The sequence below is a fragment of the Anser anser genome, assembly GCF_964211835.1.
Source record: "Anser anser genome assembly, chromosome: 3".
NCBI classification, from domain to species: domain Eukaryota; kingdom Metazoa; phylum Chordata; class Aves; order Anseriformes; family Anatidae; genus Anser; species Anser anser.
In genome coordinates this window covers 49916385-49938560 of record NC_139722.1, presented here as the reverse complement: position 1 = coordinate 49938560, position 22176 = coordinate 49916385, and the positions used below count along the sequence as shown (strand labels likewise).

Here is a 22176-nt window from a genome sequence, read left to right as displayed (position 1 = left end):
GGTTCACCCGCCTGCCCACTTCAAACCATGAATACTCACCCTTGTGGAAGGACATTAGATGTGTAGATGTGGGTTAGCTGCAGATCTCCAGGCTGCTGATACCACTTGTTCACATGTGTTTAAAGTAATGGAAGTGAGCTGACTTTACCTCCAGATTTCCTGGGCCTCAGGCAGCTTTCAAGGCTTGGGCACACCGCAGGCAGCACTGCTGTCGGTTCTGTGACTGTGGTTGGACGCAGAGTTACTTCTGAATCCGACTACGTGAAGAAGGTCCATAAAGCTGTGAAAGTCGAGAAATGACAGGCATGAGCGAGTTTAACAATAAATGTCCCCCCATGCTGATAGAAAGTAATAAGATGTAAAGAAAAAAGAACATTATGATGTGCAGTATTTAAGAAAAACCACCCATATAATTGACATAGGCGTTTGGGATGCTCCGTTTGGATTAAATGCTACCCGTAAAGATGTTTTAGGGTAGTTAAAGCGCTTCTGAAAATGATTTATGTTCTCTTATGTAAAAGCTTGCTTTCTGCCAATGACAAAACCAATGTTATATTCGAGCAGGCTGGGCAGCAGCCAACAGTGAGATCAGAAGTGCCAAGAGTAGCTGAAAACTTTATTTTCAAAGGCAATGAAGAGCCCACTTTCAACTCAAGGCCATGGACTGAGCCAAAGCAGGCTGCAAGTGGGAAGCCTGGCGGGTTTGACCACCACTGCCCAGAGCCCTGCTCCTTCTCCTTAACATTTAAAAGTTGCCCATTGCTTTTCATCCTCCAGCAAGGTGTTCACTCGGGTACGCCCGTCTATTTTAAGGCTTAGATTGCTTTCCAAGTACTTCCAGCCACCCTATTTACACAGAGGACAGAGGACAAATATCTTCGATATCTGCAAACAGTGACAGATGCCTTTGTCAGATGGCGAAACTCTGTTCTGTGAAACTGGGCACTTGGCACACCTCCATTCACTGCAACGCTTGCTGAAATTAAAGGGACACGGCTACGTTTTACCGTAATGAGCTCAAAGCACTGAGGTAATTACAGAGAATCATTTGGATCGAAGCATCATGTAGCGCAGAGCATCCCGCTCCAAAATTAGACTGCTTAAGTCATTCTGCGAACCACGAGTCAGCATTCAGGGAGTAACTCTGCAGTTAACATTTAATTACCATTTTTGTGAATCAGCTTCTGAGAAGGGCACTCAAACAGAGTAAAAATGATCAAAAAAATCAATTTTAAAATCTAAACATTTTTACAGTTTCAAGCTTGTTGAGTGTTTTATGGGGCCCTGGACCACTTGGAATGACCAGGCAGGAGATGAGCAGTGGAGGAGGTCAGGATCAGTGCTCCCAAGCTCCCCACCTCCTCGCCGGGCTCCTGTCCATGGAAGAAGCATCCAGTCCTCGCCACCATCCCCCAGACACAAGCACGGCTTCTGCTTACGCTGTCACCTCTCCATCCCCAGCTGTCCCTCCTGAGTTATTTCTGCACATCCCTCCCCAGCCGGGCTCCTCCTGGCACAGATGCTCAAGCCACCCTCAGAGCCCCCAGCCACGCTCCCCCAGATCCTCCACGATTTCATGCTGTGGTCCAGGTGGCGATGTGCTTAATGCAGATGAACGACAGGTGGGGTGCAGGTGGAGATCCTGCCCTGCTGCTCCTCTGCCTGGCAGCTTCCTCACACAGACAGTGGGAATAATCTGAAGCAGCCCCAGGGAAGCACAGTGCTTGGTGCCCTGAGCTCCTCCAGCCAGAGATGTTACAGACCAACAACAGGGAGACGGAGGCATCGCTGTGCTTTTTCCAATATTCACAAATACCCGAAGTGCATTTCCAGGAGTATTTTTCATTGGCTTCTTTACTGGCTTGAAAACTGAGTATTAGCAGGAAGCTTTTTCTAGGAAGGACATTGATTCACACCAGACTTTATTCACATGAGACTTGACGAGGGGGACCTTTGGGGAAAAAGGAGAAGGAAAAGTGTGAATGGGGAAGAAGGATGTGGGAGGTTATGGGAGTGGGAGGTTATGGGAGCTGGAAGTGAAGTGCAGCAGAGGAAGGAAGCAGCACAAGTGCTGCCTCTTATCCCTGAACTCTTTTCCCAGATGAAAACTTCTCCATCCGTCACAAGGGAAGAGGAGTCCTTGGGATGGCCAACAAGGGCCGCCACAGCAACGGCTCCCAGTTCTACATCACCCTCCAGCCAGCTCCCTACCTGGACAAAAAGTGCGTGGCCTTTGGGTATGTAAGCACGAGTCTGCATCTGCTGCAGCGTGCAGGAGGTTGCCCTAGCTCTGCAGGACATTGCTGCCCAGGAGGGAGGTCCACTAAGTCCCTACGGCAGCTGCAACACGGATGTCTCTGGCCAGGGGGAGGATGGATACGTCAGATTTGAGGTACCACCCTCCCTCCATGTCTCTGGCCTGGGCTGGCTTGACCAAGCTGGAAAACCCAATGGCAAAGCTAAGGCAGCTGCTGGGGGCTCTCAAGGACGAAGGCTACAAATCGGTGCCTGCATAGCTTGGTGTCAGCTGAAGGTGTGCCCTGACGGGCACAGAGTTGTTGAGCAAAGCCTCCAGCCTCTGCTCTGCCCGCAGGAGCTGAGAGAAATTGTTTGAGCAAATGCTTGTTTCAGTAGGTTAATGCACAGGGCTGGCCCTGGTGGGATTTTTACAATTTCCAAAATGTAATAAGGAAGATAATTACTCTGAGCAGCTTGCTAGGCATAGGAGCGTAAAATATGCATGTATTGCCAGAGAGAGAGAAATCTACAGTGCGGTTTCCATGTAGTTGCATTATGGATAGCATTTTGGGAGGATGTGAAAAGCATGACTGCCTGACCTACAGAGAACAAACCAAGTGGGATGGCTGGCTGGACAGATTTCTAATCCATGGTGTTTACCTCGAGTTCCTGCCTTGCCACCAGCTCTGTGTAATCTGGAAGGTGCAGGATCCTTGAGCATAACTGACCCCTGTTACAAGGCTAATCTCTACAGGACAAGCTCTTAATTAACGTATATGTAAACTGGAAAACATTTTCTCCTCTGGCCATCTCACTTTGAAAACAGAGGAAAAGTCTGGATAATTTGTTCTTTTGCTTATCTAAGACTTTCTGAAAAGATCTTGAAAACTGCAAAGGTTGCAAAACACAGGGTGCAGGTTGGCACTGCGACGGGAGGAAATGAAAGGTATTTCTCCTGGAGACTCTTCCAATAACTGTCACTTCCAACATTTAGCACATTTTTTTTTTTTACTTCTTTCTTCTCAAAAGTAATTTGCAGCTGGGTACCAGGCTTATTTCTTGAAATAAATGTAACTGTGCAAACTCATAGTATTTTCTTATCTCCTGCAACACCAATTGGCAACCATTTAAGCAAGAACCAATGGTATTTGTTACCCCATGGCAAAGAAAAAGCAGAGCCTGCTTGGTTCTGTCACGGCCCCGCAGCAGTTGCAGAGAGGATGCCGCTCGGGCAGTGACCGCATCTCAGAGCTGCTCTTTTTCCCTACCACAGGCAAGTGATTGAGGGCACGGAGGTTCTCCAGCGACTGGAAGCTGTACCGACGTATAATGAAAGGCCTACAGTGGACTGCAAAATTTTGGACTGTGGGACCTTCCAGCCGTGATCGACAGTTGGATTTCCTGCATGCAGTAAGATAGAGCACTGTTTTCTGCTCAGGCTTTCAGTTAAGATAAGAATAAAACCACTTCTTTGTACATGAGAATGTTTTGGGATTGTTATTTTGACTTACTTTAAAAAGTGTTTATAGGCTGTTAAAAGCGCTTTTACACAAGTGTAGGGAAAGACTTGTGAACATATTCCAGTGCCAGTCCGCAGTTTATGAATAATGGTGTAAAAATGTGATGATACAGTGACAGGCAGACATGGTAAGATGCACATGTGGCTAAAATACAGGTAGACAAACGGGTACGCACCCAGACAGATAAAGTTGACCGGTCTTGGCTAACTTCTGCCTCCACTGCAACCTCCACGCACAGCAGAGAGCGCACCTCGGGGCACCAATGCCCAGCACAGCTCTGACACCAGGTGCAGCCCGTACGTGGTAACTCACATCTCTTAGAGGAAAGCAGAAAAAAAAGTCTGCAGGACTGAGGCCTCTCTGAATACCGTATATTTGATCCTTCACTGACTGCTCTTAACTAAAATCCCTTGAAATAACCCTTGAAATCAGGTTGAGCTGCATATGGCTAAAACCAGAAATGTTAAAATAAGCTTATGATTGAAGTAATTGTTTTTGACAGACGGTCTCAAATAACAAAACTGTTTTAAAGTTATTATTGCCAGTAAAACAGAGAAAAATCTTGTTTATAAAGTTAGCACACAAAAAGAAATGTTAAGGTTACCTACGGATGCAAAGATCTAATACACGACTGCTGGTGTTGGTGACTGCATACATGGAAGATGTCTCTGGTGTACGGTGCAGAGCCTGGGCGCTGATGGTTCCAGCAGAGGATGGCAGAGAAGCACCAAAAGAAGAAAATGAAAACGCAGCCTGGAAAGAGAGGCCACAAGGAAGTGCCTGAGAAATGCAAAGAAAGGAGCAGTCATAAAGGCTGCGGTGCAGACGCAATGCTGCGAGCTGTGTCAGGGACACACGGACACTGTCAGCTTACCGTTCTCTCACCTTTATTTCCAGCAGCACGAAGAGGCTGTACCGGGGGAGTGACCTTTGCTCCTGGGCTGAGCTTTCTGTGTGAGCCACTCAAACCTGCAAAACAGGGCCAGGGTAAGATGGGAAAGGCGGAATTAGCAAAGCATTAGGAGAGGCCCAGTTTTGTCTGAGCTTAAGCCTGTGGATTTCAGGAATAGCAACGTGCCAAAGTTTCTTTGCTAAATGGGGATGAATTTAACAAATCGCTTACCAAGAGTTTAACTTAATTCATTAAGAGGGCGTAGACCTAGAGCGATCCCACATGTTCTGAGGGAGTATAACAAACATCTTAATTTTAGCAAGGGAATTCAGATTTTTCTTTATTTATGGTACAAAACAAAAATATTCTTTAACCTAAAATATATTTATATGTCTTCAGCTAGCTAAGGAGCTGTCAACACATTTTCTCCTTTTATTTTCTAAAGAGTTCTGAAATCTATACACAGAGTACTGTACAAGAACCAAGTCTTCTGTAGGAACATTTCAAATCAATTAAACTGCCTAGAGAATAATTATTTTCACTTCATAGTTCTGTGCCAAAGGCAAAAATATGCTGTTGTGTTTTCTTCATAAAACAATATATGTCCTGACAGATTACATTTCATAAGCAGTAGAAAAAATGCTGTAAAAAGATACGGCTTCAAAACTCAGTGTTGGGATGCAGGTTAGTGGCTCATATTTCTTGCAAGGACTTTAAACTGTATTTAAATATTTGAAGATGAGAGTCAGAAAAGTAATTTTAATTCTGCAGGTTATAGAAGAAAATTTTAAAAGGACAATTCTTTGACTTCTTATTTGAAAGGAAATCACAGCACGTGCTTCGAGTCCAAATAACCTGACCTAAGAGCAGCAGGCAGGGCACGGGAGCTCGCGCTCTGCAGACGGGCAATGTTCAGGAGCCCTCAGGGCAGACAAGCACCTGATCGTGTCAGGCATTGGAAAGCTGATCCTGTGCCAAAGGTCACAGCCCTGACAGAAAGTACGACGGCTGGACACACAACATACAGGATACGTTTTGAATTTCAGGCATAAGGGTCCTGCAGGCAAGCCACAATTATTGTATTCGCATTGGTCAGGAAGGACACTCTGCCAGCAAAATTGTGGCAAAATCCTTCATCCAGTACTGAGGAGCTCACCTAAAAGAAAGAATGTGTCCTTCTGACCTGGTTCCCCAGTTGCTGCAAGTAGGATACGCCTAAGGAGCTCTGGGCGATGAACAGTGAAACAGTAAAGGAAGACTCTTGTTCATCTTGATAACCTCAATCCACCTCAATCAAAGCACGTGCCATGGGGCTGTATCCGGACGCACCTTCACGGAAGGTTTTGCAATCCTACCCGCCTCTCTGCGCAAGGATTAGCTCAGGTTAGCAGGCTCTGAGCACAGGAGTCAAAGTACTAGCAGTATTTTTGAAAGATTACAAAGGTTAAAAAATCATTTTGCAGAATTCAACAATGCACCAATATGTAATGGTGTGAAGTACCCCAAAACCAATTTGGATGCTGGATTTTCCCCATCAAAAACCACACAGGTGAAATAACAGTTTTGAAACAAACAGAAATGTTTGCAAATTGAAACAAACGTATGTTCCCTTCAGTTTATCTGCTACATTTTGTTTTATTCATTGCCACCATCCCAGACTGCGGTCAGCTCCCCTGGCACCTCTTCAAAGCCCCGTCATTATTGTCTTGCCCAACACCAGCAGATGCAGGGCGATCTGCTGCGATTCCCAGGCATTTACTACATTTAAAATGTGCTTCCCTAACATGGACATCTGCAGACCCTTAGGCTTTACCCATTTCTGCCAAGTGCTTTGCGTACGTTTCCAGTAACGCAGTGCCTGCGTCCTGACATTCAAAGCAGAGGTAAATGCCTTACTGACCACTAAGTATATAACGGCGTAACAAGAAATGAATACAGTGATGAGTCTGGTATTTTAAATCCAACAACAACAACCCCGACTGCCGTGATCCTGCTGACCATATTCCTCAACAAAGTCCCGAGATGCTGACTTTAAGAAAAAAACAGGCAAACCACATTTATCATTCACTTGGAATCCCACCAGCCCCCAGGATTACAGGACAGACATATTTTCACTCACTTGTGGAGACAAGCTATAGCTGTAATTCTTGCCCTGCTGGTAGTCTTGGGTCTGTTTGGATTAATTCACTTCATTTTCTCTCCGGTTTTCCAAATATGCTCACACTATTTTTTATCAATCATCTTTTAACAAGCACATCTAGCATATATCCTATTTATCTGCAGTTTAAAAAGGATTGCTGTCCTCATGAAACACAGGTCACAGCAGGCAAGACGCCTGTTAAACCTGTGTTAACCCTGTGGACATCTGCTGGACTGCCACTCAGTGCCTCATAACACAAAACACCCTATTATTCACTGCTGAAAATACATTGAATATCATAACCCCCAAGAGCTGCAAAAAGGGAAAACCCGAGTTCAAATAACGCCTGATGCCTAGTGAAATGACGAGGGACTGACCCAGTGAATCAAAGCCGGCAGGATGCCAGCAGATCCTTGGTCCTTGTCCCAGCAGGACAGGCACCCCTGCAGCACGGCCAGCAGGGATGTGCGGGAGCCATCAGGAACTCCCGGCTTCAGCTGCCGTTTCAGCAGTGCTGCAATATCTATTTATGCTGCTCCGCAACTTATTTTACATGCTGCTGATTCAAAGTCGTAACAGAAACACGGTATTTAAATAATGGATGTGGAAACTATTTCTTCTCATTAAGGAGCCAGCAACTCTAATCATACTGAGGGAATAACCGAACTGTGTCACACTGGCATGTGCAGATCGAAAGGTCACTGAGGTGGCGTGACTTCTCTACCTTTGTCACTTTCCTGAATGGAATTGGAATGCCGTGGAATTCACAGCCAACAAGACATGTCAGAGCATCTCACCACAGTATCTAGGAGGTGCCCCTTTATACCACAAAATTCATTTTGTCTGCTGTTTTCTTTTTTCTTCTGTTTTCTCTGTGAGACTTTGTAGGAAGGCAAAGTGCTAGCCATCCTACACATCCCAATACATGATGGCACAGAGCTTCTTCACCCAAATTATGTTATCAGCAGTCACAGAATCACAGAATGTCCCTGGTTGGAGGGGACCCACGAGGATCATCGAGTCCAACCGCTGGCTCCACACAGGACCACCCCAAAATCAGACCCTGCAGTCCTTGCCCAGTAATCCCGACAGGTGGCTTGTCTGAGAGCTCCTGATGCTGTATCGGCCTCGTGGCAATACAACACCTTCTGGCAAGAGAGTAAAATGGAGGATTAAGCTAGAAGTTTATTTGGCAGTCTCCTCCTCTGTTGTGCGCAAGCCCAGCTCATGCTTAAGAGAAACGGGAGAATTTTCCCGATTTAATCTTTTCTGTTCGCCTTTCACTCTGACGGCACCTTTCCCAGATGAGCACCACAACCGGGTTTGCTCTGCAGCTCTAGCCGGGCTCTCCTGCGTTAGGAACACCACAACTGTTTGCCTCGGTTTCCCAACATTTGCCTGCGTCGGCGTTGCACAAGGCGCTGAGGCAGCCTGACAGACATTTTTATTTGCAGAGGGCATACGCTGCCTGAGGGGGAAAGAAAGGACCGAGAGGGGGGAAAAAATAACACCGGGAGGGGGAAAACTCCTCAGCACCGAGAGGAGAATCCCCGGGACGGGCGGCCGGGGCTGACGGGGCACGGCGCCGGTGGGAGCAGCCGTTACCCGCCCTCACGGCTCCAACGGCCGCCCCCTCACAGCGGGCGGGGCGCGGCCATTCGTGTGACGCGGCCGGGGCGAGGCGGGGCCCGGCGGCGCCGCTCAGAGGGTGCGCGGCGGCGGCGGGAGCGGAGCGCGGCCGGGCTGAGGGGAAGGGAGGAAGGGAAGGAAGGGAAGGGAAGAAGGGAAGCGCCGCCAAGGCTTGAGCCGCCACCCAGCGCCGCGCCGCCGCCGCCACCGCCGCCATGGGCCGGGGAGCCGCGCTCCCGCTGGCCGCCCTCTGCCTGGCCGCCCTCTGCGCCGCGGGCGGCGCGCGGAGCCGTTGGGCGCGTGAGGCCAAGGAGCCCGCTGGTGAGTGCCTCGCGCCCTCCCCCCCTTCTCTTCCCCCCCCTTCCCCTCCCCTCCCGGCCGTTGCTGACGGGGCAGCCCCTCCCCTCCCCTCCCCTCCCCCGCCCCGCCCGGTGCCCGTCGCTGTGGGGCGCTCGGCTGCCAGCGGGGCCCCTCAGGGCTGCCCCGGCCCCCCGGGGGGGTCCCTGCGGGTGGTGGTGGTGGTGGAGGGGAACAACCCGTCTGGCAGCGTGTTTCTGAAAGCTTACCGTGTGCCGAAAGTCTCTCGGTCCTGGAGTTGTGAAAGGCTGCTCCTTCCCCGTGGCAGTGTGGGAGAGGTTTGAAGGGAAACTAAAAGTCCCGAGGCGCCGGGTATGAGCCTGCTGTCTCTGCAGGTGGGCTGTGCCAGGTCTTAGTCTGAGTACCAGCGAGGGATTTCCAAAGGTGAACGTTGGTTGTTTGTCAGACGTGAGTCTGTGCCTGTTACCTGGGGAAAAAAAAAAAAAAAGAAAAAAAAAAAGCTTTTATCTGGGATCTCTTAGCAAGGAATGGCCATATACCCAATGGAGTGGTTTAAGTGGCACCTTTTGGAAGGGAACCGTGTTGAGACTGTCGCCTCCCTCACTGATACGAACAGGCAAAGATCTTACTGCATCTCATTGCTTCTAAGAAACATAAAGAAATATCACCGGTATTTCTAGCCTGATCCTGCCATACCCAACAGAACATCCAGCAGGATTCAGGCGTAATTCAAATCACCAGGATACTGAAGGTAGAGAGTTGATGCCTTTCTGGTTATCATCTGGTTGTTTCGATTGCCAAAAATCCACGAATAGCCAAGCTCCCTTCGCTGGTGAGCAGAGCAGAGAGAGGCGGGAGGTCATCCATCGGTGCCCGGAGGAGGTGGAAATGTATGTGGAATGTGTTGGAGGCTGTGGTGTAAAGAGCCGTGTGTTTTCTGAATATGCTGAGTGTGTGACTAAGTCTTAATCAAAACTAATGCAACGAAATTGTAGATTGGGAGAATTTGTTTGATCCAGACACTGGATGTGTTGACATTGTGGTTTTGAGAGGACAATGTGTGGCTGAGATTGACATTAAAAAAAGCAGCCGGACTGGTTAGGTTGCTGGCTTCTGCTGTGATCAAACTGGGGATAGATTGACTTTGTTTCTGCTTTCCTTTATGTGCATTTGCATATGAAGTCCTCTAAGCTGGTGTCTTTATTTCCCTTAAATCAGCTGCTTTCTACTGCAGGATTCTCTCTTCTTTTTTTTTTTTTTTTTTATAGCTGGCTGTATTAACAGATACATAATCAAAAGGAACCAAGCTTTTACCATGGGAGGTTTCAATGAATTACCTTGGTAGCTTCGATTAGAGCAGTATATTTTCTGTTGTCTGTCCAGGCTCACTATAATTAGAGGTTATTTGTGGCATATTCTTAGTGTATATGTGAGGTCTGGTTTTGGAGTATCAGTAGTGTTGGGAGGGAAATGTATTTGTGTCTCGTCAGATGCATTTACAAATTGTAGCTTTTAGGAGCAGTTAGTTCAGTGAGAATGGTTGTGCCTTAACCCAGGAGGTTCATATATGAGAGATTATCCATCTAAGGATTGTTTCTGTGGGTGAAGTTGCTCTCTTTACAGTGCTAATTTTGACCTAACCAATGTATCTGTGTCTTCTTTTCAGACATCTGTGGAAACTTTTCTACCTGTGTTTCGTGTAACGGCAATGACATACGTGAAACAGGCTGCCAGTGGATCAAGTGTGCAGATGCAAGTAAGGAAGACTACATGATGCGAATCCTTTAATCCAACTAGATATATTTTATCTGTATTAATGTTCACTACAGCAAATACGTTGTTCTGTTTGATAACCCAGTGGAGGATGAATTCATAATTTGTATCTGTTATCCAGTAAATTTGAAGTTCTGTGAGACAATTGAAAATGTTCAGAATAAGCCCAGATTTGTAAGGTTTCTGATTTGAATCTGCTGCTGATAAGCCAATGTTTTCCAGAATGTCAGCAGAACAAACTGGTCACTTGTGCTTATTGTTAAGGGGTCAGGTCACGAGTGGGTTGTGACATGCAGGTGCATCCCGGTGCAGCCCCTTTTGATGCTGTGCCATAGACCTGGTCACAGACACTGCGCCTGAACTGAAATGCAGTAAGGGAAAGGAATCCATAAATAAGTTAAGAGTAGTGTTCCTAAAACTAAGAGTTGCAACCCACCGAAGGGGATGTAGTGAAGTCAGAAAGAATACAAAGCACTAGCTGGCCTCGTTCAGGACTTTGTTTTCCACATTGTAGGGGAGGTGGATGTAAATACTTATAGGTGACCTCTTGTTGAGGAGATAAAGCTGCTGTTGACAAAGGCATATGAAGGCTACAGAAGTAGTCCTCAGGAGGATTGCGTACACTTTTTAAGTGAGGTGGATATAGGTAGAATAAGAAAACAGAACGGCTTGGCTGTAATAATATTCTTATGGATAGACTATGTATGAAGGCTGAGGATGGTTCAGAACTGATGAAAAGAATTTGGAATGTTACTTGTCCGGTACAAATGTCATTCAGGAAGGTGCGCTGTCTGACCAGCAGGCAGATCTCTCAGGTGTTTGAAGTAACTTCTTTGAGGGCAGAGAAGAAATCTGAGTTGAGGAAAGTGCAGACAATGAAAAAGAAACGGATGTCTTAAACAGTTACAAGGTCAGGGATCCATTGAAAAGCTGGAACTAAGTTCTGCTTGCATGGAGAATTTAAGACAGTAAGAATTCTATACTGTTTCCATAGAGACGCAAAATATTTAACTTGAAAAGTGTCACAAATAGTAGAAACACTGCCTAATCTTTATAGGCTATAAAGGAGTGTCAAGCTCTGCTGTTACTGTAAAATGGTCTTTAACCAAGTATGTATAGTGCTTAAATGTTGAGCAATAGAGTAACTAGTGAAAGAATATACTAAAACTTCTCTAACTTTTAATTGTTAATATAAGACTGAGGTCCTGCATATTGAAGTGGTTTTAATGTTATCCTAGCTAGAAGATACTTAGTTTATCCTGAGAACAGTTTATTAGCATTTAAAAATATCTACCGTAGCAGAACTTTTTTTTTAAGAAAAAAAGCATTTTTTTAAAGTATTTTTTTAAGAAAAAAGAATATTTTGAACTTGTTCTTTCCTTTTCTGACAGACTATACCTGTGTAAAAAGAGCAGAAGTAAATAGCTCAATGTATAACGAATGTGCGGCTGAAGATTGTTCATGTAAGTACTTAGATATTTTGCTTCCAGGTTGTTTAAAGTGAAGCAGTCTCACCTGCAACTCCTTAATGTGGTGACCTTTGTTAATGACTTCTACAATTTACGTATGCTTGCACAAGTATGTAAATAAGCCCTTTGCTTCCAGCATAAACCTATGATGTGACATAAAAATACACAATTTTATTACGTGTTCAGTAACTGCTACTGTTGTTGTTTCAATAAGCTTGATGTATTTTAATAGATGTGTCTCCTCACCTAGTGCCCTGTTTTCTTGTATTAAAATGGGTGAAATTCCCTATTAGATACAGCCTATCCTATTTAGAAGCACCTCAGAGGTGTTTAGGAGCTTAGCACTATCCTCAAGAGAGTAAGTTTCATATTAAACAAAAATTTTCATGTGCTAAATTCTCTGCTTTGCCTGAGAAGTAGTAAATGGGGGGGGGGAAACTTAGAAACCTACCGGTTTTGTTAACTTGCAGAGCTCTTTGTGCAGCCTTGAAATGCAGGGTCTGTGTCACAGAACTGCATAAAGTAAAACTTTCCTGCTGGGCACGTGCTTGGTTGCATATATACCTTATGCTTTTCATTAATTTGTGCTTGTTCCGTAAATGTGCTTTGCACTGTATGAATAATTCAGATGAAATCTGGAACATTACTTTATAGTGAAAGCCCCCCTAATCTTTTTCCAAAAGCTGGCAAGAAATGGATTTTAAAATCGGTTTTTCTGGTTTTAAGATGCAGAACAGTAAATGAAAAAGTTCTTAATGCTCATGTGGATGAGTTCAGGAGTGCTGTTGGAAGATGTTGGCTCGCGCCAACAAAGGTGAAGCTCCCATGCTGCTGTAGGCTATCTTGTGGTGGTAGTGGCCAGTCAGAAGTAATTCTGCCAGACTTGAACTTCTGTATTGTTTCTAAAATGGTACCAGTACCAGCTGCGTCTAAATCAGGAGTTAAAATCGGTGGAAAATTCCAACATCATATTTTTTCAGAGCTTTCCAAAAGTATTAAAATGCTTTGTTCTATACCTAAGAGTAGAATTCCTACCATCTGTTCATGTTAAACTTGTAGCGAGGCTATTGGGATGGTGTTCAGCTTCTGCATATTCAATAAAGCTTCGCTGTAACCTTTAGCAGAGAACCTTAGTTGAGGACAGAGGGACCTGTATGCCAGAGGAGCTCTGCATTACCCACGGCAGCTGGAAGGCGGTGTATCCCAAACAGCTTGACTTGGATGGTTACAGCAGGCCTAGTGTTGTGCGTGGGTTAGCCAGCAGTGGACAGCGGGGCTGTAAATGGGTACGGTGGCAGTAGTCCTGTGCCTCACCTGTCCGTCCTGTGAGGCTGAGGGGCAGGAGTACCTGGGTGACTTGGTGCTGGTCCTTGGCTGTAAGGCAGCGGAGCTCAGTCGGCTTTGAGACGGGTGGCTGGGGAAGGGAGGATGCCAGCTCTCGTCACCAGCCTCCTTCCCACTCCCCAGCTGTGGCTGGTTCCTCCTGTTGTACAAGCAAGGGTTCGGTTTTAATAGGCGCCGTGGAAGAGTTAAATTAGTGATGTCAGTCACTAACGTGGATGGATGGGAGCTCTTAATGAGCCAGTGGCATGGCTCAGTGCTACCTCTGGGGGTTGACATGGAAGTACGTTACGGTGGACCTAAACTGGCTTGAGGCCAGGCGTAGATTCTGATGTCTCTCTAGAATCAGGCTGCTCTGGTTTCCCCCCATGCCAAATTGCTTCAAGATGCCAAAAAATATTAAATGACCCTGAGCTCTAAAGGCTTTTGGACATAATAGTATTCCCTCAGGAAGCTCAGGTGTGAGTGTTCATAGTGTGATCAAGTGCTGTCCATGTGGGATTAGCTTGGTTAATACAGTAAGTTGTAGAAGGCTTCGCAGGTTTTTCTGCTTGTTTTTTTTTATGCCTATACTAGCTACAGCCTTCAGAACAGAGGCTCTCAAATTGTTGAGGATGTCCTAGTTCCCATCCCCCCTGGCTTCAGCTGTCTAACCACTCTGCTTTCTGGTTGACCTTGGTAGGTCAGGTTTGCTTTTCTGAGCAGTGAGGTCAGGAAGCAGTACTGATTACCTACTTTTGTGTTGTGTAAAGCCTACGCAGTTTATGGTTGTCCAGGAGGGCTGTTCTACTTTCTGTTTGCTTTGAGGAGCCTGAGTTGCTGTAGTCAACAGGGATCTTGCATTCTAATTTGCACTGTGAGGTTGAACACTGGGTTGATTGCACTGCCTGTGACAAAGTCTACACATATTCATTTATGCAACTTGTGCTTAGTTCAAAAGATTGTTAGTTCAACTGGTTAGAAATTACATACCAGAACTACAGAAGAATTCAGAGTCCCTAAAACTCAGCCTGCTACTGTTCTTCTGTTAAATACTGTTGTTGATGTTTTTAATGTAACTTTTTATTCTTTCATAGCTCCTACAACTGCTCCTCCCATTACTACGCCGTCATCCAATACCACAACACCACCTTCCAATTCTACTACAGCATCTTCCAATGCTACCACCACGACTTCTGCTACCACGGCTCATCCTACTATAGGTAATATGAAGGAGCATGACCCGGTGAAGTGATGAGTGGATGCATAGGATCACTTAGTAAACTGCTGCTTGAACTTGAAACTGTAGTGGCAATTATAATGTGATATACCTTGCTAGGATTGCTTCCGTTGGCCTCTCTTCAACATCGAATGGCAGTAAGCTAGGGCTTAGTGAAGGAAAACGAGGACAAGGGCTTTTTCTGCAGATCACTGTAGTAGCATGACTGCTTAACATCTGAAGTGTGGAATACAGGAATGGTCTCAAGGCTTGGAAGAAGTGGATTGTATAAACCATGACAGAGAATTTTTTCCTTCCAATATAATTAAGAATTGGCTCAGTGGTAATTGTTTGAATTACATTAGTCGTTTCCACAAATCATGAGTTCTTACGAGCTTGACTTTTTGTTGCCCAGTCCAAAAGCTTCTGTTCTTTCACACGCTGCCATCTTAATAGTCAGGTTTTAAAGATCTTGTCTGTAAAAGTATCTGATCCTTAAAGGAGCTGGGGGGTTACAAGAGCTGTACTTGATTATGCTCATAACAGCTTAATGTACAGAGCGGTGATGATTAGCTATCAGTAAATGAACAAATGTTGGCATTTGTCCTAGGTACGTAGTAGAATACTCACTAATTTTTAGTAATACTAATCTTGGGATGGGGAATGTCAGAGAGCCAGATTTCCATATTAAGTGAAGAGCTTTTAGGAGACAGTTTAGCTACAGGTGAAGTGTTTGCATATTCCAATTATGATGTTGGCAGTTAGTGTTTTTAGGAAACGTTTTTTTGGTGTTTTGTGTTTATCTCCTGCCTAGAGATAGTGCATTTAATTACTTAGGTACAATAAATACTGACTGACTCTAAAGGCCCCTTAGTGAAAGTCCTTGGCCTTGATGCAGATTCAGTTGTCTTGAGGCAGCTGTCCTGATTCTTACTGAAATAACATTTATGTTAGTGTTCGAAAGAAGGGTTTTCTGTCTAGGTGAAGATCCACTCTGATTTGTGGAGAGCCTTGAAATATTGGGATAACAATGGTATGGTCAGGCTGTAAGTTTAAAAAAAAAAAAGGGAAAAAAATCCTTGTTTTAGAAACTTGGCTTAATGCCGTGCAGCTGAACATGTAAATAGCATTGGGTACAGTCTGAGATCAAAACCTATTCTTGCTGAAACAAAACAAATCATTTATTTAAGAACTTAAATACTTGCAAACTTTGCTCTTGAAGCTTATGATATGTGCATGCTGTCTGAATTTTTCTTCTCTCAAACAGCTAACACCACCAATGCAACTACACATGCTCCTATGCCTACAACCACCGTTACTCCAGTCACAACAAGCAGTATTCCAGGTAATGGCTATTATTAGTATAGTTGAAGCATAAAACACTTAGAAATTGGTGTTACTTACTGTTGCCTTGAAAGGCACTTTTGATGTTGTACCAAATTTAATTTTGCTGAGGTTATATATATATGTATGTGTGTGTGTGTATGCATGTATGTAGCAAGGTAATAGCCTGACTAGCAAGGCGAAAATGTTGGTGAAATGGTGAAACGTTAAGTGCCAGAAACGTGTTGGTCAAACTAAATCAACTGGCCACTTCTAATAGCATGTCTGAAAGTCATTAGTAAACTCAGCTGCAGGACTTACTTCTGGAAGATGTGTTATTTTTCACTTGTAGCATGGGATACTTTTTTTTTTAAAAAAAAAAAAGTGTATGTATAGGGGCGTGCATCCAGTGGTGGGAATAAGTAAGTTGTAGTATTTTATTTCAGCATTAGACCTGAACATGCTGTTTCATTAAAAGCACTAATGAGGTGAAGCTCTTTAAAACTAGCCATCAGCAGATGGCTGATACTTCTAGATTCACGTGTTTTGGCTTCAGTTGAGTTCTTTAAGCATAATTTCTGGAGTAAAGTATGATAGATGAAAGATAATGCAAATTTAGGCAAAAAAAAAATTGCAAGCAGGAAAAATTGGAAAATAGGTTTTGACTGACCATATCCATATTATACTATGGAAAGGAGGAAAACTTTGGCTTTTTGAAGTACAAATGTCCAGCTGGGACTTGCTCAGTATTGAGGTCCAAAGCAGTTTGGCTATAAATAATCTCTATCTTTTTACAAACATTGCTTAATTAAAATTTCAGTATCACTTACCTAAATGCAGCTGCTGGCATACCTTTACTTTCACGTTTTGTTTTTATTGGTGTTCAAACGTCATGTCTGAGTAATCTTAATAGGAGCAAGCCAATGCTAGAATCTGTGAAGTTGTAAGCATTGTACACTCACAAACTGCTTTGTGTCCTTTGACAGGTACAAATGCTACTGTGACTCCTGCACCTTCTTCACGCAAGTCTACATTCGATGCTGCCAGTTTCATAGGTGGAATTGTCCTTGTTCTGGGTCTGCAGGCTGTTATTTTCTTTCTGTACAAATTCTGCAGGTCAAAAGACCGAAACTACCACACACTTTAGGACCTGTCACTTTATAATGGACTAGTAGCCCAACACCTGTAGTTCACTGAACCAAAATATTTTCTGTTGCTCATGGAAGACAGCAGTTCATAATATCCTTTAAATTTCTAAGAGAAGACTTCAAAAGAATATTTTTGCAACATTATACTTGGCAAGAGGTAATATGAATCTCTCCAACAGGATTACTTGCAATATGCTGCATGGGTTCTAATGGCTGTCTTTTCTTTAATGGCTGCTGATGTGGGACTTTTTTTTTTTGATACGCCAAATGTAGATGTTCAAAGTCTCCTACTCAGTGGCAACACTGTCTTGAGTAGACAATCTCATGACTTCCTATGAAAGCTGATTTAATCAACGTTTGATACAGTATCCCTTCAGTTTTATTAAGATGTGAATTATTGGTGACTGACTTCAGGGAGTGAAATACCATTTATTCTGGCTTGTGGCTCACATAGCGTGTTGCTAGAAAGCTGAACAAAATTGTAGAAGTACATAGTGTCACAGTGGAATCAAAGAACCCTTTTTTCTTTTTTAAACAGGAAAAAAAGGTTGTCTGATAAAATAATGCATTCCAAACAGAAATCCCATGCCCTTTCCAGCTAATGTTGCAGGTGGAGAGGGGATGTATGGATAATGCTCGTAAAGGGGAAGTGAAGATTAGTGCCTTAAAAGACTAAAAATTAGTAGGCTGTGAAAGCGTCCCACCTATCAAAGATAAATAAAACTTATTAGGTACTAGCTTTATATAGGAGAAAGGAGTATGTGTGACTTAAGCATTCCAGTTTCAAAATCTTCTGCTTTGAATAACTGTCCCTTGCTGACCTTGTTTGCAGGTGAAGGGAGTATGGTACAGTAATGTTCAGCTAGAAACTAGCTGTAAGTCGTTTACCTTTTTGTTCTGGCATGCAAAGACCATAAAACTGAAGTGATAGAGTAAGTACAGTTCACTCCCTGTGTGAACAGGCAACGATTTACATTTATACTTGAAATACTGGTGTTTGGGGAAATCCTGACTTATCTTATTCAAATGCAACTTGATTTCAGTTTTTTTTTTTTTTTTTTTAACTTTCCTGTGTCTGCTGCAGGAGCAGTTAAGGGTAGTCAGAGGATTGCTGTAGTCCTGGTAGTGTCAGGGCTGTATCTTCCATGAGCCTCATTCCTGGTATCAGGTTTGTTAGACCCTGCAGGAAACTGGTTAAGGAAACTTACTCAGCCAAATGCTTTTCTTTTTTTTTCCCCTCCTTGGCTGGATCACCCCTGTGATCTGAGTGTAAGCAAAGGTACGTCGTTTCCAAAGTAGACCTACTTGAAGACCCTCAAAGATAACCCCACAGGAAAAACTGAAGTAAAAGATAAAATGAAATGGTGGGTGTAGCACTTGAGAGTAGCTCTTGATGATACGGCTTGATCATCAATTTCAGGATCATCTGTAGTACTGTCTTACTAGCTCTGATCTGACTTAAATTTGGCAGAAATGCAACAAAAGGATAGCATTAATGCAGGTAATAGTCATGGCAGCGTAGCTTAGACACGAAGCAAATCAAGTGCACTTCATTTGCAAGTCACGTAAGTGCACGGTGTTGCTTTCTTATGTTCTGGTTTGAATGGCATTGTTTCTGTTGTGCTGCATAGAAAACTCAAATTACTACAAAATACAAAGGTTATTCACCAGTACTGTATCCTTGAGTTCATGAGCTTGTGGTTTTTCTAAGCAAACCTCAGACAATCAGCTCAGGTTTATTAAAACAGAAGTGAGCAGCCAGCTTCCAGCAACAGTGTGTGTGGGTTAGATGGTATTATCCTTGGCCTTATTGTGAAATCACTTAATCTCTCCTTTCCCTATCTCAGAACTATTTTATTACCTTTCTTTGTTTAAAAAGATATCCATGAGCTTGTGTTCTGTGCTTTGAAGTGAGCAAAATACTCTCCTAAAGTGTGACAGAGTTCTCCTCAGCTCAGCAAAGCAAACTGTATTCGTAGTGTGTTATATATATATATATATATATTTTGCCTCCAAGGGCTATTTTTTTGGAAACTTGCAGAAAAATGCTACAGAACACTTCATAGCATGGAAGACGTTGCCACCAAAAAAAGTTGTTGCTCTGTAATATGTTGCTAAAATGCTTATTCATGAGCTATGCTGATTCTGATTTAGGTTGTAAAATACACTGATAAAGCAAACGAAAATAATTTTCAAGTGCCTTAAAATTGCTTAATCTTTTGCCTCTAATTTTGTTTAAAAGGGTAGAAGGGATACCTTGCCTTAGTTACTAAATTTTTCTTGGTGCCAGCAGTGGCTACTTTCCAAGACTTTAGGAGACCCAGGATCTCTGACACATACAGATACCAGTCTGAAAAACTCGAGCTTGTACTGCGTCAGTTCAGTTGTGTTCTGGAGGGCCTGCGTTGCGCATTGCTTGCGTATTAGCCTTGCTGATGAGGTGTAATCCACAGCTTCCAGAGTTGGGGCTGGGGTCCTTTCCTGTTCAGCTCTTTGCGGGGAGGGGGCCTGGGTTGTACGTCTCCGCCCTGTGCTTGGCTGCCTCACTGTAGAAGCGAATTACTCCTTTGCGAAGTTGCAGTATTGGCTACTCTGTGCTATGTACTAGCAAATAACCCAAAGTAACAACTTGCAGTTTTTCTCGGCCTTGTGTTTTGAAGTGGAAGGTAGCTCATAGATCTGTAGTTTTATTTGCCCCTAAATCAATTTTAGGCACTGAACTGTAGTGACTTTTCAAGTTATCTGGCTTTTTCTTGAAGCCAATTGTGCAAATATCAAGCTGTTATCTTATGAATGTTCTTTGCAAGTGTTGCTGTAAAAGTTTATTTTGTCTTCAGTGGAAGAAAACTGAAACAGTTGTAATCACAAAACCAAATTGATAAATAAAATCTGTTGAATGGAATTTTACTTGTAAACTTTCTTTCATGTGAGCAGTCCCAGAGGGGACTGTCTGCCAAGTTTCTGGAGATAAGAAGTGTTTTCTACGGCAGTCGAACACTGGGGAAAGCGCGAAAACAAAATCTTTGAAGAGTTGATCTAGCTCTCTGAAGTTGTTAACTTTGTACTTGGTGTGTACAAAAGTAGGAATTCAAATCTAGAATTGTCTCAAAAAAAATAACTCTCAATTAAGTGATGAAATTTTCTGTGTTAGATTAACCCTGTTGTGCTTTGGCTGTCAGGTCAGAACAAGGTATTTATCACGTGTTCCACCTGTGACAACCTCTAAGTCTAATGCTGAATGTTCCTTTTTCCAGTAGCAAAGTTCATAATACCGGATGTCTGCCTGTAAGGTGAAAGAAGGGCTGCAGTCTGTGGCTCCGGGGAAGCTGTTAATGTTTGTGTTAAAGCATTTCTTCATGTTAAGATCTCTAGCCTACACGAAAAACGTGTTGCTCTGGATCTGATTTCTCTCCTTGATTACACAGAATAGACAAGATACTTGCTAGGGAGTAACTGTCAGAGTATGCTTGAAAAAGCGCACATAGGGTGTGTAGTTCTGTAGTCACACACTGACTGAAACTATAACCAGCTCTGAGTGAACTAACCTCAGTAGTTCCACATCATGACCTTGATGGTTTTGTGAGTAGTCAAGTGCGAATGTGTCACTAGGGTAGTAGTGGCATAACTCGGTCAAATACGAGAAATCTGCAGAACTTGAGTACTGTTTCTGGAAAGGCTGTATGGAAATGGAGGAAACCTAGAGCTTCCTGATGTGTTAAAATTATGCCTTCCAGAAAATCATCCATTACATCATGCAGTCAAGCACTGAATTAAATTTGTCACAGTACAGCACTGAAAGCCTTTGCAGGATTGCTTTTTCTTACAGTACTAGCCTTGTGGTACTGCTCCTCTTGGAGGGTAATCTTCTGTAGGTGCAGCATTCATTCAAAATTCATCTTTGAATTTTGCTGTATCAAGCTCCCAAAGGAGTATTATATCAAGATGCTGCGATTATCCTGAGCCATCCCTTCCCTTTTTACCACTGCAATGGCGTGTAAGTGCTTCTTGCAGGGGATGTTGTTCTACTTCCAAATTGGCTTCTGGTTCCTGGAACGTATGACGATCACGTTTGGAAACTCCTTCAGCAACAGCTGGCTTTACATAATTATCAGTCCCCCTTTTATTCATTTAAGGCATACCTTAAAAAGAACTCACGTTATTCAATAACTGATTCCACAGCATTCTGATTATATTGTGACTTGTTTTAATGTAGTACTGTAGCAGCAAACTTGAATGAAATAATAATGCTTATGCCTTGGTTATTTATAAATGAGGTGAGTATTGTTACTCACGTCCACAAGCATCCAGTGACCTGGGTGATGCTGATAGGCATGTAGGTTAACATTCTAACTCATCATCAAAAGCTGCAGTACAATCTGACCCATCTCTGAAAAACAGCTTTGATTCCTGTATTGGTTCAGTTATAAAAGCAATGGGTTTACATGCGAGAGCGATGCAGATAATGGAGCGTGATTTTGTGCATTTTCTTCTAGTAGTGCAGCACTGTGCAAGGAGCTGCTCTCCTTCCCCTTTCTAGGGGGAAGGGGAAGAAGGCGCATGGGAAGGTAGAGGTGCTGACTTTTTGATGATTCATTTTTAAACATTAGAGGTTCACTGCACAGGCAGCAAGCTCCGGGGGTAAAAGCAGCCAGGCAGGATGTGGTGGTGTTCAATGGTTGCAATAGGGAAGCAGTTTAACTAAAACCACTTTTGCTCTGAGAACTTAGCTGTGCTTTGCACGGCTGTGTTCCAAGGTTACCACAATAAAAGGAAGCCTTTTAGTTTTGACTGGTATCCTTGCCGTGCTGTGCTGTGCTGCAGTGGCCATCAAGGGAGGACGTGCAGTGCTGCTGTTGCTCAGAAGGAGGATCTGCATCACCCAGTACCTGGTTAGAAGGTTAACTGGCTGTAGCTGGTAGCACTGCATCCAAATGTGTTGAAGTGGATGTGCACAGCACTGCAGCATTGCTGCCTCCCTTCGATTTGTGTGTAAATGGTGCTTCTCTTACCTCAAGGTTGCCAGCTTGGGTAATTTCTGACATGCCCTGAACTGATTAAAAAATACATTTAGGCTTATTTCTGGACCAGCCTCTGTTCCTGTAGCTGCAGGAAGACAGTAGGAAGAGGCTTTTCATTTAGGTGTGGTAACGGCCTCTCTGCCGCGCTCTCCTTCCATCTGCTAGGTAC

General features: G+C 43.8%; 3 protein-coding genes and 1 long non-coding RNA gene across 20 annotated transcripts in view; 2 read left to right on the top strand and 2 right to left on the bottom strand.

Moving 5' to 3' along the window:
* PPIL6 (peptidylprolyl isomerase like 6) overlaps positions 1-4364 on the top strand; it is a 13467-nt gene extending 9103 nt beyond the window's left edge. For 2 of the 3 annotated variants that reach the window (XM_083831893.1, XM_083831892.1), the window contains 2 exons: positions 2102-2237; positions 3512-4364. In XM_083831893.1, the coding sequence (XP_083688019.1) occupies positions 2102-2237; positions 3512-3623 (248 nt within the window). In that variant the 3' untranslated portion in view covers positions 3624-4364. Of the gene's footprint in view, positions 1-564; positions 1822-2101; positions 2238-3511 lie in introns of those variants that run through there. The other variant, XM_083831894.1, reaches the window with a different exon arrangement.
* LOC310897836 overlaps positions 1-10397 on the bottom strand; it is a 12556-nt gene extending 2159 nt beyond the window's left edge. For 3 of the 9 annotated variants that reach the window (XR_014582623.1, XR_014582624.1, XR_014582625.1), the window contains exons 1-4: positions 9301-10397; positions 8986-9203; positions 4367-4727; positions 149-280 (exon numbers count right to left, since the gene is read on the bottom strand). This is a non-coding gene — a long non-coding RNA (uncharacterized lncRNA). Of the gene's footprint in view, positions 1-39; positions 281-4362; positions 4728-8985; positions 9204-9300 lie in introns of all 9 variants that reach the window. The other 6 variants (XR_014582626.1, XR_014582627.1, XR_014582628.1 and 3 more) reach the window with 6 other exon arrangements.
* On the top strand, positions 8464-19891 carry CD164 (CD164 molecule). Its single transcript, XM_083831895.1, has 6 exons — positions 8464-8740; positions 10404-10493; positions 11902-11973; positions 14397-14522; positions 15786-15863; positions 16828-19891. Exons 1-6 carry the CDS (start codon positions 8635-8637, stop codon positions 16986-16988), a joined length of 633 nt encoding a protein of 210 aa, XP_083688021.1. The 5' UTR covers positions 8464-8634; the 3' UTR covers positions 16989-19891.
* LOC310897824 (uncharacterized protein) overlaps positions 17194-22176 on the bottom strand; it is a 92774-nt gene continuing 87791 nt past the window's right edge. For all 7 annotated transcript variants that reach the window (XM_083831847.1, XM_083831851.1, XM_083831852.1 and 4 more), the window contains one exon: positions 17194-22176. In XM_083831847.1, coding sequence (XP_083687973.1) covers positions 22063-22176 — 114 coding nt within the window. In that variant the 3' untranslated portion in view covers positions 17194-22062.